Here is a 13,186-nt window from a genome sequence, read left to right on the forward strand (position 1 = left end):
CTCACTTACAATTAATTTGAAAAGAAATAATGATTAGTGATGAGCGAGTACTCGTTGCTCGGGTTTTCCCGAGCACGCTCGGGTGGTCTCCGAGTATTTATGACTGCTCGGAGATTAAGTTTTCAATTGCCTCAGCAGCATGATTTACAGCTATTAGCCAGCTTGATTACATGTGGGGATTCCCAGGCAACCAGGCAACTCCCACATGTACTCAGCCTGGCTAGTAGCTGTAAGTCATTCAGCTGCCATGATGAAAACTAAATCTCCGAACAATAACAAATACTCGGTCACCCGAGCATGCTCGGGAAAACCCGAGCAACGAGTACACTCGCTCATCACTAATAATGATGCATTGTTGCCATATACTGTATATATCAAGTAACAGGCGCAGCGGCCATTATCGATCCGAGAGCAGTGAAGACGTCAGTGCCTCACCAGGAGACACTGCCCCTATTTTTGGAGGTTATAACCACATCAATCACACATCGGATGCACTTACTACGAACTATTAGGAGTGAGGGTTCCTAGATGCACTCGTTTACACTGGATGGTTATCAGGAAACAGGCTGCCGACCACATGTCAATGAGCAAAAAGCTCATTTGTTGGCTGAATTGATCATTTGGCATACTGGAAAAAAAAAATCATTGTTCTCTGCAGCACAGTCTCTGTGTAAACCAGCCATGTGTTGCAGAGAACATGGACAGCCTATGAACATAAGTTGCGAGATTTTCAGGCATGAACATTGACATGGTCAATGATACACATCAGCTTGGTATTACTCCACCTGTAACACATCAGCTTGGTATTACTCCACCTGCACATGTTTTACATGCACATAACAATTAATGTTTTGTCAATGTAAAAGCATTAAGCTACTTACCGGTAGCGGCATTTTTCGGAGGCCCATGACAGCACCACGAGAGGGGATCCGCCCCTTAGGAACAGGAAACCTACAGATACAAAAGGGCGGCACCTCTCCCACGCATCAGTTGGATTAGAGCCTGAGAGGACTACCGCGGTTAGGCTACTTTCACACTAGCGTTAACTGCATTACGTCTCAAAACGTCTTTTTTTTCGAAAAAACGCATCCAGCAAAAGTTTTTGCTGGATGCGTTTTTCCCCATAGACTTGTATTGGCGACGTATTGCGACGGATTGACATACGTCATGTACGTTTTACGACGGATGCGTTGAAATTTGGCAATACGTCGTCGGCAAAAAACGTTGCTTGTAGCGTTTTTTGTCTCCGCCTAAAAAACGTGTCGCGACGCATCCTGCGGCATGCGTCGTTGGCTACAATGGAAGCCTATGAGCGACGGATGCGTCGGGACACGTCGTACGACGCAATGCAGCGCTGCAATACGTTTTTTTACACTGAGCATGCTCAGAAGCTGGATTTTGTTGCCAATTGGCCAGACACCCCCAAATCTATATAAACCTGGCTTGGGCCTTCAACCCCACATATATGGCCACGTATATACGTGGCACTTATACAAGTGCCACGTATACAAGTGCCACGTATACAAGTGCCACGTATACAAGTGCCACGTATACAAGTGCCACGTATTTAAGTGCCACGTATTTAAGTGCCACGTATTTAAGTGCCACGTATTTAAGTGCCACGTATTTAAGTGCCACGTATATAAGTGCTACGCATATAAGTGCCACGTACTATAAATACTATAACTACATGGTTATACGTGGCACTGAAATATTGTGGCACTTAAATACGTGGCACTTATATACGTGGCACTTATATACGTGGCACTTATATACGTGGCACTTATATACGTGGCACTTATATACGTGGCACTTATATACGTGGCACTTATATACGTGGCACTTATATACGTGGCACTTATATACGTGGCACTTATATACGTGGCACTTATATACGTGGCCACGTATTTAAGTGCCACGATATTTCAGTGCCACGTATAACCACGTAGTTATAGTATTTATAGTACGTGGCACTGAAATACGTGGCACTATGACTGTCAGAAAATGTTCATTAAACGGTTAGGTGTGAGGTTAGGGGTAGGGTTAGGGTTTGGATCCCTTTATCATCATCCGTAGTTCATTAATCGGATGAATCCACAGTCGTCTCCGTCTCCGTTGCTGCAGAAGAATCCTACGTCTTTCCGCTGCCGCCTCCTTCTCCCGCACTATGATATCCAGGCGATTCGTCTCAAAGATAACGTCGGTAACCAAACTAGCAATCCTCCCAAGAACACCTTCCATCGCTGCCACAAAACTAAAACCCTCAAAGATGGGCTGTAAAAACAGTAACTATATAGTTTTCCATATTTTCCAGTAGTTTTCCAAATTTGGGAGCCTCCCATTTTAAAAACGGATCCGTCGTAAAAACGGATGCAACGGATGGTAAAAACGGATGCAACGTATGCAACGCATCCAGTATTTTCGACGGAAACGTTTAGCGGATTTGCGACGGATCCGTCGAAATGCTGTATGCGTTGCATACGTTTTTCACTTTTGACGCATCCGTTTTTTCGGCAAAAAACGGATTTGCGACGTAATGCAGTTAACGCTAGTGTGAAAGTAGCCTTAATGACAAGCAAACACAACATTATATACAGTTAAATACAATATCTTTAATAAAGTAACAATCCAGATACCACTCGTGAGAAAACCACTCTTTTTTTTTTTCAATCTAAGGATGTGCAGCCCCCACGTGAATAGGGAGGGAACTAAGGGTGCAGTCACAGGCATCTGAAAAATGCCGCTACCAGTAAGTAGCTTAATGCTTTATTCGGACTCCCATGACAGCACCACGAGAGATTTACAGAGATGTAAGCCATTTTAGGGAGGGACCACAGCCTGCAGCACCCTTAACCCAAAGGTGAGATCTGAGGAGAACCCCAAGTCCAACCGATAGTGTTTGAAAAAGGTGGTAGGGGACGACCATGTGGCCGCCTTACATATCTGGTCGATTGACACTCCAGACCTTTCTGCCCAGGATGATGCCATGGCTCAGGTGGAAAGCGCCCTCAGATTCTGAGGAGCCGGACCCCCACCTGTCCTGTAAGCCAGAGAGATAGCCTCCCTAATCCATTTAGCTAGTGTGTATTTTGACGCTCTAAGGGTACTGTCACACTCTGCAACTTTCCAACGATCACGACCAGCGATACGATCTGGCCGTGATCGTTGGAAAGTCGTTGTGTGGTCACTGGGGAGCTGTCACACAGACCGCTCTCCAACGACCAGCGATGCCGAGGTCCCGGGTAACCAGGGTAAACATCGGGTTACTAAGCGCAGGGCCGCGCTTAGTAACCCGATGTTTACCCTGGTTACCAGCGTAGAAGTAAAAAAAAAACAAAAAAACGTACATACTCACATTCCAGTGTTCTTCTGGTCCCTCGCCGTCTGCTTCCCGCACTGACTGAGTGCCGCCGTAAAGTGAAAGCAGATCACAGCGGTGACGTCACCGCTGTGATCTGCTCTTACTTTCCAGCCGGCGCTCACAGTCAGAGCGGGAAGCAGACGGCAAGGGACCTGAAGGACACCGGAATGTGAGTATGTACGGTTTTTTTTTTTTTACTTTTACGCTGGTAACCAGGGTAAACATCGGGTTACTAAGCGCGGCCCAGCGCTTAGTAACCCGATGTTTACCCTGGTTACAAGCGAACGCATCGCTGGATCGCTGTCACACACACCGATCCAGCGACGAAATAAAGTTCCAAACGATCTGCTACGACGTACGATTCTCAGCGGGGTCCCTGATCGCAGTAGCGTGTCAGACACTGCGATATCGTATGGATATCGCTGGAACGTCACGGATCGTACCGTCGTAGCGATCAAAGTGCCACTGTGTGACAGTACCCTAACCCCTTTCCTAGGACCTTGGAAGGATAGGAATAGTGCATTCTTTCTTCCAGTCATTAGTAACTGAAATATATTGTAAAAGGCATCTCCTGAGATCTAATGTATGGAGTTCATTTTCATTAGGGTTAGAAGGATTAAGGATAAATGAAGGTAAAACTATCTCCTGCGATCTGTGAAACTGTGATGTCTGGGAAGTCTAGAAAGCGCCTGGATGTCTCCTATTCTGCGAGCTGATGTTATAGCTATCAGAAAAGCTGTTTTGAGAGATAACATTTTGATTGAGGCTTCATGTAAAGGCTCCGTCACACTTAGCGACGCTGCAGCGATACAGACAACGATGCCGATCGCTGCAGCGTCGCTGCGTGGTCGCTGGGGAGCTGTCACACAGACCGCTCTCCAGCAACCAACGATGCCGAGGTCCCGGGGTAACCAGGGTAAACATCGGGTTGCTAAGCGCAACATACTCACCTTCGCGTCCCCCGGCGTCCGCTTCCTGCACTGACTGAGCGCCGGCCCTAACAGCAGAGCGGTGACGTCACTGCTGTGCTCTGCTTTCACTTTACGGCCGTCAGTCAGTCAGTGAGGGAAGCAGACGGCAAGGGACCTGACGGACACCGGAATGTGAGTATGTAGTGTTTGTTTTTTTTACATTTACGATGGTAACCAGGGTAAACATCGGGTTACTAAGCGCGGCCCTGCGCTTAGTAACCCGATGTTTACCCTGGTTACCAGTGAAGACATCGTTGAATCCGTGTCACACACACCGATTCAGCGATGTCAGCGGGACCTCAACGATCAAAAAAAGGTCCAGGCCATTCCGACACGACCAGCGATCTCACAGCAGAGGCCTGGTCGCTGCTACGTGTCAAACATAGCGAGATCGCTACTGAGGTCGCTGTTGCGTCACAAAACTTGTGACTCAGCAGCGATCTCGCTAGTGACCTCGTTTAGTGTGACGGCGGCTTAAGGGCTCAAAGGGGTCTTCTGTTAGAGAAGAAAGGACCAGATTTAAATCCCACTGTACCATTTTATTTCTATGTAACGGTCTAGCTTTACCGACCGCCTTAATGAATCTCGACACCCAATAGTTGCTAGCAATATTACGCGAGAACAGGGCACCAAGTGCTGATACCTGTACTCTCAGTGTGCTTGTGGAGAGATTTAACTCTAACCCCCTCTGCAGAAATTCTAATATTTGGCGTATCAGTACCCCTTCATTGATGTTAAATTCTAAGGAAGTTAGGAACTTCCTCCAGGTTCTAGAGTAGATTCTCGTTGTTATCGGCTTTCTACTTTTTAAAAGGGTATCAACCAAATTAGAGGAGAAACCTTTATTTTTTAATAATGACCGCTCAAACTCCAAGCCGTTAAATGGAGTCCTTTCACTTGTGGATGGAATACCGGCCCCTGGAAAAGTAAATTCGGAATGTCTGGTAGCACCCAGGGATCGCCTACTGACATTGTCCTGAGCCATGTGAACCAGGTTCTCCTGGGCCAGAAAGGAGCAATCAGAATGACCTTCGCACGATCTTCTCGGATTTTCTTCACCACTAGACGTAACAGGTTCAACGGTGGGAAGCCAGAGTAAAATCCCATTTTATGAGGAATGCATCCACTGCCAGCGGATTTTCCCTGGGATTTAGAGAACAAAAGTCTTTTACTTTTTTGTTGTCTTTTGTAGCAAATAGGTCCACCACTGGCCGACCCCATCGGCGGACAATCTGCTTGAAGACGTCTCTATTTAGAGACCATTCCCCTTGTCTTAGAATATTGCGGCTGAGAAAGTCTGCTTTTATATTCTCCTTTCCTCTGATGTGGAGAGCAGTCAAAGATTGAAAATTCTCTTCTGCCATCCGGAACAGGCGATCGGTGACCTGCATCAGTCTCGGAACGTGTTCCACCTTGATGATTTATATAGGAGACTACCACCTGGTTGTCCGAGAGGATCCTGACGTGGTGGCCCTGCAGATACATGAGGAGTTTAACTGACAACTCAAATCCGTAGTTATCACCCGGGATACATCTATTATCCAGGGAACTCCTGCCGACAAATTATCCCTATCCAGCCACCAATTTAGGGATTTGAGAGTCGCCGCTTTCAAAGTTATTTTTTCCCCCAATACACGCCTCAAGATCTTGTCATTAATCAAAACATCTTTCTGAAGGGGTCTAGAATGAAATTGTGCCCACCTTACTGCTGAGATGCAAGATGTGAGGATACGTGGGAGAGGTGCCGCCCTTTTGTATCTGTGGGTTTCCTGTTCCTAAGGGGCGGATCCCCTCTCGTGGTGCTGTCATGGGAGTCCGAATAAATATACTTTTTTATGCATTGATAATGTTAAAAGGGATTTTGTGCTTGGTTCTAACAGTCATTTTATGCCTACAGTACATGTGCTCAATGCACCCATGGCATGGCCAAGCCGTTCAGTGCTCCTTCCCAACTATTTGTGTTGCACCTATCTCTGCCCCTCTCTTCCGTGATTGACAGCTCTGGCTTCACAGATGTCAGGGAAGGGTTGAGATAGGTTGAAAACAACTAGGTGAAAGGTGCACCGAATTGCTTGACCACCCCTAAGTTGATCTGATTGCTTGTGCTTGGTTTGATTAGTTATTTTGTACTGATGCCCTTTATAAGGTAAAGTTTGCACCTCTATAACCATCTCGCTATTCTGCCCATATATAAACAAAGACTTGCAGAGGTTTTAACAAGTCTGAAGAAAGAAGTTATACAAGTCTTCCAAAATCACAGTGAGCCAAAACACATACAAAAGTCTGTTTATTATCAAGTTTCCTTGAGAAAAAGGTTGTTGAATCCTGAGAAACTCCAGATAAGACTCTTTGAGCCACTAAATCCTGAAGGGGATTAGTACAGGCTGGTGCTCTGCGGACCACCTGGTTCCAACCGGTGCTAAACACGTACTAAGCAGCTTCAACATCGAAAACAAGAAATCTATGTACCGAAATGCCACCCTCATGGTACATGGTACCGGAGTGCTCACAGAAACTTGGCTAAAGATTCCTATTGGCATCCAACAGTAAAGTAACTTCTAACTGGTGGGGAACAGACATTGTAGCACAGATTCTTCTAGTTCTTCTATAGGTAGCTCATTTATCTCTTTGACTTATGCATGCAAAGACACGTTAACCAAAAATAGTATAGACATTTACCAGATCATGAACATGAGAAAAATGCTAGGCCATCAATATTATGCCACGCTTCCCAAAGGACATCATATAAATAGAACAAATTCAGATATTACTGAGATGTAATAAAATAAACCCAGCTCAGTGTCCACATAGTATCCTTTATGCAATGGGTTTTTCTGTTTTCAGAAAAACCTTGTCCCCAGGTAATTTAGGCAAAAAATAACACTTGATAATTGATCACCCTCCCCAGGTCGAGCATTGAGTCTCTGCCACAGTTCCCAATGTCTTATCATTGACAACACTGCAATGAGCCGGTACACAGCAGAAGCCGATCAGAATTGGCGATTTCAGTGTTCGACCTTTGAGCTGTCAACATGACACCAGCGCTGCAGACAGTAACAGACACTGGGAGCAGCCGCGTAGACTCATTGCTGGACCAAACTGTACCTAGGGAAAGGGGTTTTCTGAAACTGGAAACTTTTAGCAAGAAAATTAACTTAGAGCAGTACTTAAGTATTTACTTTTAGGAGTTTAGCATCGGTGCATATAAGAGCTGAGAAGAACGTCAGATTATCGCTGCACACTCCGAGAAGTCAGCGGTCATCTTGGGTAAAAGAAAAGTGGTCCTGGAGTCCATAGATCGGTGCACACACCTTGCAGTAAAACTAGGCCACCGGGAACACGAACTACGCATTCCCTGCCAAACTCATTGTTGCATGTAAAAAAAACTTTAGTGTTTTACATAAATCTTCCTAAAAACCGTTGCTGATGTTCCTTTATTGAAGCCAACTGAAGTCAAGCTGTAACTTCACAGTTAAATGAACAGACTTTGCTCACTTGATGACTGACCAAAGACTAAACCTTAATAGTTGTGATACTTTTTGTTTTGCCCCATTGCCTGTCAAAATATAATAACTGTAAAATGGTTCATTTAGTAACCACTTTCTGAGTGAATATCAACCATCTACGTGTAGTGTGTTATGACATTTAAAATCGGTTTAATCATTAATCATCTAAATAACTTCTGAGGTTTCAAGTGTCTATCCAGGTTCTCCATGATAGAGGATTAGAAGATTTAGAGGGATCATCCAGTGTTTATAGTACTAGCCTTATCCTCGGGCAGTGCCTGGTATTTTACCCAATTTCCATTTAAGTAAATAGCACTTTAATGCATCAGGCACAGCCAATTTATAGAAGCAGCTGGAAAAGAAAGTCCCTTTTCGATTTATGGAAAACCCTTTTAAAGGGAACCTGTCACCCCGTTTTTCCGTATGAGATAAAAATACTGTTAAATAGGGCCTGAGCTGTGCGTTACAATAGTGTATTTTGTGTACCGATTCCCCACCTATGCTGCCGAAATACGTTACCAAAGTTGCCGTTTTCGCCTGTCAATCAGGCTGGTCTGGTCAAATGGGCGTGGTGACATCGCTGTTTCTTCCCCCAGATCTTGCTTATTTTTCCGTTGGTGGCGTAGTGGTTTGCGCATGCCCAACTGCCGAATCCACTGCACAGGTGAGGAAAAAGAGCGCGATCTGCGCTATTCCCCTGGTGATCGGTGGGGGCGGCCATCTTCCAGAGGCCGCGCGTGCGCAGATGGAGCGCTCTGCTGCCCGGGGCTTCAGGAAAATGGCCGCGGGATGCCGCGCGTGCGCAGATGGAGATCGCGGTGGCCATTTTCCTGAAGCAGAGTTCGCATCTTTTTGACAGGCTGATCAATGAGTGGAACAGGCTGCCACGAGAGGTGGCGAGTTCTCCCTCAATGGAAGCCTTCAAACAGACATCTGTCTGAGATGGCTTAGTGAATCCTGCATTGAGTAGGGCATTGGACACGACCCTGAAGATCCCTTCCAACTCTAACATTCTATGATTCTATGATAGACTTCTTGGTAGCCAAAGTAGGAAAGAATACATATACTTTAAACAAACGGTTATACATATCTTCTAAAGAGCAGCATCTGAAAAAGGATACTGAGCACTAATATGACCAGACCAAAGAGTGTCAGTATGCAGCGTAGGTGACCAGTCCAACAGTACCAATGGGCATGTGCCATGCGGTATGTCAAGATAGACTGGAAAAAGATGAACATCATACTAGTTGGAAAGGCAACTCCTGCTCCAATGTAGTGCAGAACCTTGGCATGATCCACCTACAGGAGAGAAAGCACAGTATTAGGAGGGAGGTTGACATTATCTATGACAGGTTGACAGGGTGGGCAATTTATATGGATACACCTGGGTGGGCCATGTATATGGATACACCTAAATAAAATGGGAATGGTTGGTGATCTAAACTTCCTGTTTGTGGCACATTAGTATATGGAAGGGGAAAAACTTTTCAAGATGGGTGGTGACCATGGCGGCCATTTTGAAGCCGACATTTTGGATGCAACTTTATAAATGGCCCACCCAGGTGTATCCACATTAATGGCCCACCCTGTACATCAAGAAAGGAATTACATAGTGTGTGATGCAGAAAACATGGAAGATTTATTCAAACATTTATAAATGGAGCCATACAGAGGTTTTTGTGGCACATATACCCGCTCTACAACCAGAAAAGCATGATACGGCAGCACACTGCTCTCTGGACCCCCATCAGTCCTTATGACAAGCTTTACTAGCTGGTACAGCTAGTCTCAGCCATTTCTACCCTAGTGTATGGGATGTGCACAAGTACCATATAGAATTTCAGTGCAGACTAGCTGCTAAGAATATGCTTAGGTGCCGCAGCCTTTCAATTTGTGTGGAACGATGAAGTCCCTGGAGATGACTGATACACATCACAAAGAACCTTTGCAAACTTTCTATAAAATGAGATGCATGTTATTTTACTAGCGCAACAGGAAAAAAAAAAACAAAAAAAAAAACAAGGTCAACAACTGTTCTTGCTACAAAATTATTGTGACAATCTTGCTAGGAAGAAGTGACACAAGTGTGACCCTAACTTCCTCAATTAGGCATTTTACACTAAAGGGAGCAATTTGGGGGGGGGGATAACACATGTAGTAAACTATTGAGAGATTTAAAATTTCTGGTGTCAATAAGAACTTTAGAAATATGAAGGGAAAAAAAACTAAAAAGGGGAAAAAATATTCTATAGGAAAGTTTTTTTCACAGATTTTGACTTGAGAATAATAAACAAACTTACATTAGATCTCACTTGACATCATTTTTTGCTTTTATTTAAAATTAAGCATGATGGGACTGGAGGTTTCAAAATAATTTTGGCATTTTCCTTTGTTAAACTAAAAAAGGTATGCTCACACTGCTGCTTTTTTTGCCACAATCACCCAAAATCATGGTAAAATGCTGCTTTTTTAGCCCCAATTTTTGAAAAATCACAGCAAAAAATATGCAGTTTCCAAAAATCTTTGCAAAAAGCCCCATGATGATCACATAAAGTCTGCATTGCAGGAAAAGATACAATAGGAATGGAGTCCCAGGCTTTGGCCCTTATACATGCAATTAGGTTTTATAAATCTTATAGCAAAAGGTCCTCACTGGACTTCGCCCTATTTTTATTTGCTGCTCTTATTCCCCTTACTTCTGACATCCTCAGTTCTTCCCAGTTGGCCTCAATCCTTATGTTTAGGTTTTAAAATAAAGGTCAAAAGCATCTAAACCTGCAATCTCCCAACTTTGTGATAAAGTGTCCACTAGCCATTTTTATGTGAACATGCACAGATACATTGTCTCTGTGGGTGGTTCTCCACCATGTGTATATTATATTAGTGGATGGGAGGAGGATTTCCGTACGGAATTTAGGCTAAATTCTCATCAAACCCTGAATGTGTGAGCTTGGTCTTGCACAAGTCCAACAGTATTTTTGCTGTTCTTCTGCCCTACTAGAACAGAAGAGTCCCCCCTCTATAGCAGTAAGGGGCTCTCAGGTATTAGGATTTCTGCAGACAAACTTATAGATACTAGTAAAATAATCTTTTTACCAGGAGTCTTGGAAGGCGGGTGTCATGTTAAGGTGGTTGCCTCCTTAGCAAGTACATCCATGCAGTTCAAGTAATCGATACGCCATTATGTACAATGAATGTCAAGATTCTTAAACTCTGCAGGACTCTATCACCAAATGGGACCCTCCTTTTTCAGTGTAGACTATAACACCTGATTATTACCAACTAAAAGGCGTCAAGTGCTAAAAAAAAAGAAAACAAAAAAGAGCAACACATCTCTTCCCAGTGACCTAGAAGGCTGTGACTTTCCATGTCTTATTTTCCGTCTGTTCACAGAAAACTGCTAAAATCAGCAGTACCCAGCGCACCACTGAAATCGGAGACAGCTGGTTCTCTCCGCTCCTTTGTTTACTTGGCTGGGCCCATTTGACAAATGCACATTTATTAGCATCGGCAAGTACAGATTTGGATAAAGCGTTTTTGCTGACAGTTGTTCTTTATCAGGAGGGAGAGACCTTTATTTCTTAAGTCAAATAATGTATCTGAAGTCAATGGGTCAGCATTTTTTGCTTATGCCATCTTGTATACGTAGATTATTTATTATGCTTAATGACCGTATATAGCGCCATCATATCCCACAGCACTTTACAGATATATTGTCATTTCTATCCCTACTGGGGACTTCGCTTGTTTGCCATAGACATTGTGATGTGATGTGCAATTATAAATTTATATTTATAGCCATCCAATAATTTAGAGCAACTATGAATTTGGAGATTTTGATTAAAATACTTGTTTAGAATTCGTAAAGACTGAAAATGGCACAAATTTTACCCATCAGAGTGAAATTTGCAAGCTCTGTCCCATCCAGGTTTACGTCATCTACTTTTAATACCATTTTGCAAAAGATTCGAATATATTGGATGCATTTTTTTGGCTGAAAGGAAAAGCATGGACTGATAAATGATAAAATAAAAAAAAACTAAATAAAAAAATGTGCCATCTTTCCATAGCGGCTATTCATTTTTGGTTTAGGAAAGTAGCTGATTTAAAAGATCATGTGAAAAGCCAGGAAGATCTAAAATTAGTGAGAGTTTAGCGCAAGAAGGCAATTTCAAAATCAATATCCATATCACAACAGATCCATGCAGAAATGAAACGTGAAGACACAGCCAAGAAGAATGCAAAATTGCATGTTAAAAATTCATGCCGAGGCTTTCTGGGAAATCTAATTTTAAGCATGTACATAACAGAGTCCCAGAGAGAGACACTCAACCTGCAAAATCTTAGCATGCATCAGCCTATTAAAAATAATAATAATAATCTCCACTCAAATCGTTCACATGAATGTCTCATTCTAAGAGCGTACGGAGTATGGTAATTCTTTATTAAGGCAGTATTTTGCATTTCATATTTTGTGTGTGGGGGACGATGCCTTTCCTCCTCATGTAGCTGCGAATAGGAAACCGCAGATTGTTGTATACTGATCTTCGTATAAAGATGCTGGAGTAAATATTAGAAGGTTATAAAAAGGTTGAAAGTTGTCACATCCTTTTCCGATTATTGCAGCTCAAAATCAAAGTGGAGCCAAACTTTGACTAGTCCTGAAAAGGACACCACTTTCTACTGTAATGTGAATTGTATTATGGCGAGTTCCTTGGGTTCTGGAGGCCTGACCAGTCTCCACAAGTTCTGACCATTTTTCTTTTATGCAGTTTTGAAAAGTGGTTGCCATTGAAAGAAAAAGTCACATTTTGGCGCAAAAACAGATTCCATTTGTAACTTTATGTCAGGATACTTCTACACAGTAAATCTAATTAAACAAATTAAATAAACGAGCCTCTCTTGTGTAATGTGGCCAAGTCAGCTCCTCGGCACTTTACATAGGAGGGTGTGTGCTCTTGGCTCATCCTTTTACACGCAGCAGTCTCAGCATGCCGGCTCGCAGACATACTTTCCCTTCCCTCCTGTGGTTAAGTCTCCACATGGCTGATGCGCGCTCCCGCTGTGTATAATGAGGACCAAACACACAACACGTGCAGCCATCACCGGCCCTGATGTCTGACAGGAACCGCTCCTCTTACAGGATGCCGTACCCTCAAGTCAGGGCAGAGATCTGATCCGGATATTGGCAGCAAACCACTTGGTGGGATCCTGGTAGGTCCTGGGTGACATTATAACCATTTGCACATGTAATCAGCTGCACAAAATCCAACTCCTACAATAATCACTTGTTAGGGTTAGATTTAGCGTTCTTGTACTAATGTCATTTTGTACTTCCAGGAAGACAA

At 43.6% G+C, this 13,186-nt stretch overlaps 1 protein-coding gene across 1 annotated transcript in view; it reads right to left on the reverse strand.

Annotated features, from left to right (window-relative positions):
• The window catches only part of LOC143770023 (transmembrane protein 150A-like), a 176,067-nt gene that overhangs the window by 16,053 nt on the left and 146,828 nt on the right, over nucleotides 1–13,186 (reverse strand). Inside the window, exon 6 of the mRNA XM_077259196.1 lies at nucleotides 8,960–9,137. Within this exon, the coding sequence (XP_077115311.1) occupies nucleotides 8,960–9,137 (178 nt within the window). The remainder of the gene's footprint in view (nucleotides 1–8,959; nucleotides 9,138–13,186) is intronic.

This window comes from Ranitomeya variabilis, chromosome 4, assembly GCF_051348905.1.
Source record: "Ranitomeya variabilis isolate aRanVar5 chromosome 4, aRanVar5.hap1, whole genome shotgun sequence".
Classification (NCBI taxonomy): domain Eukaryota; kingdom Metazoa; phylum Chordata; class Amphibia; order Anura; family Dendrobatidae; genus Ranitomeya; species Ranitomeya variabilis.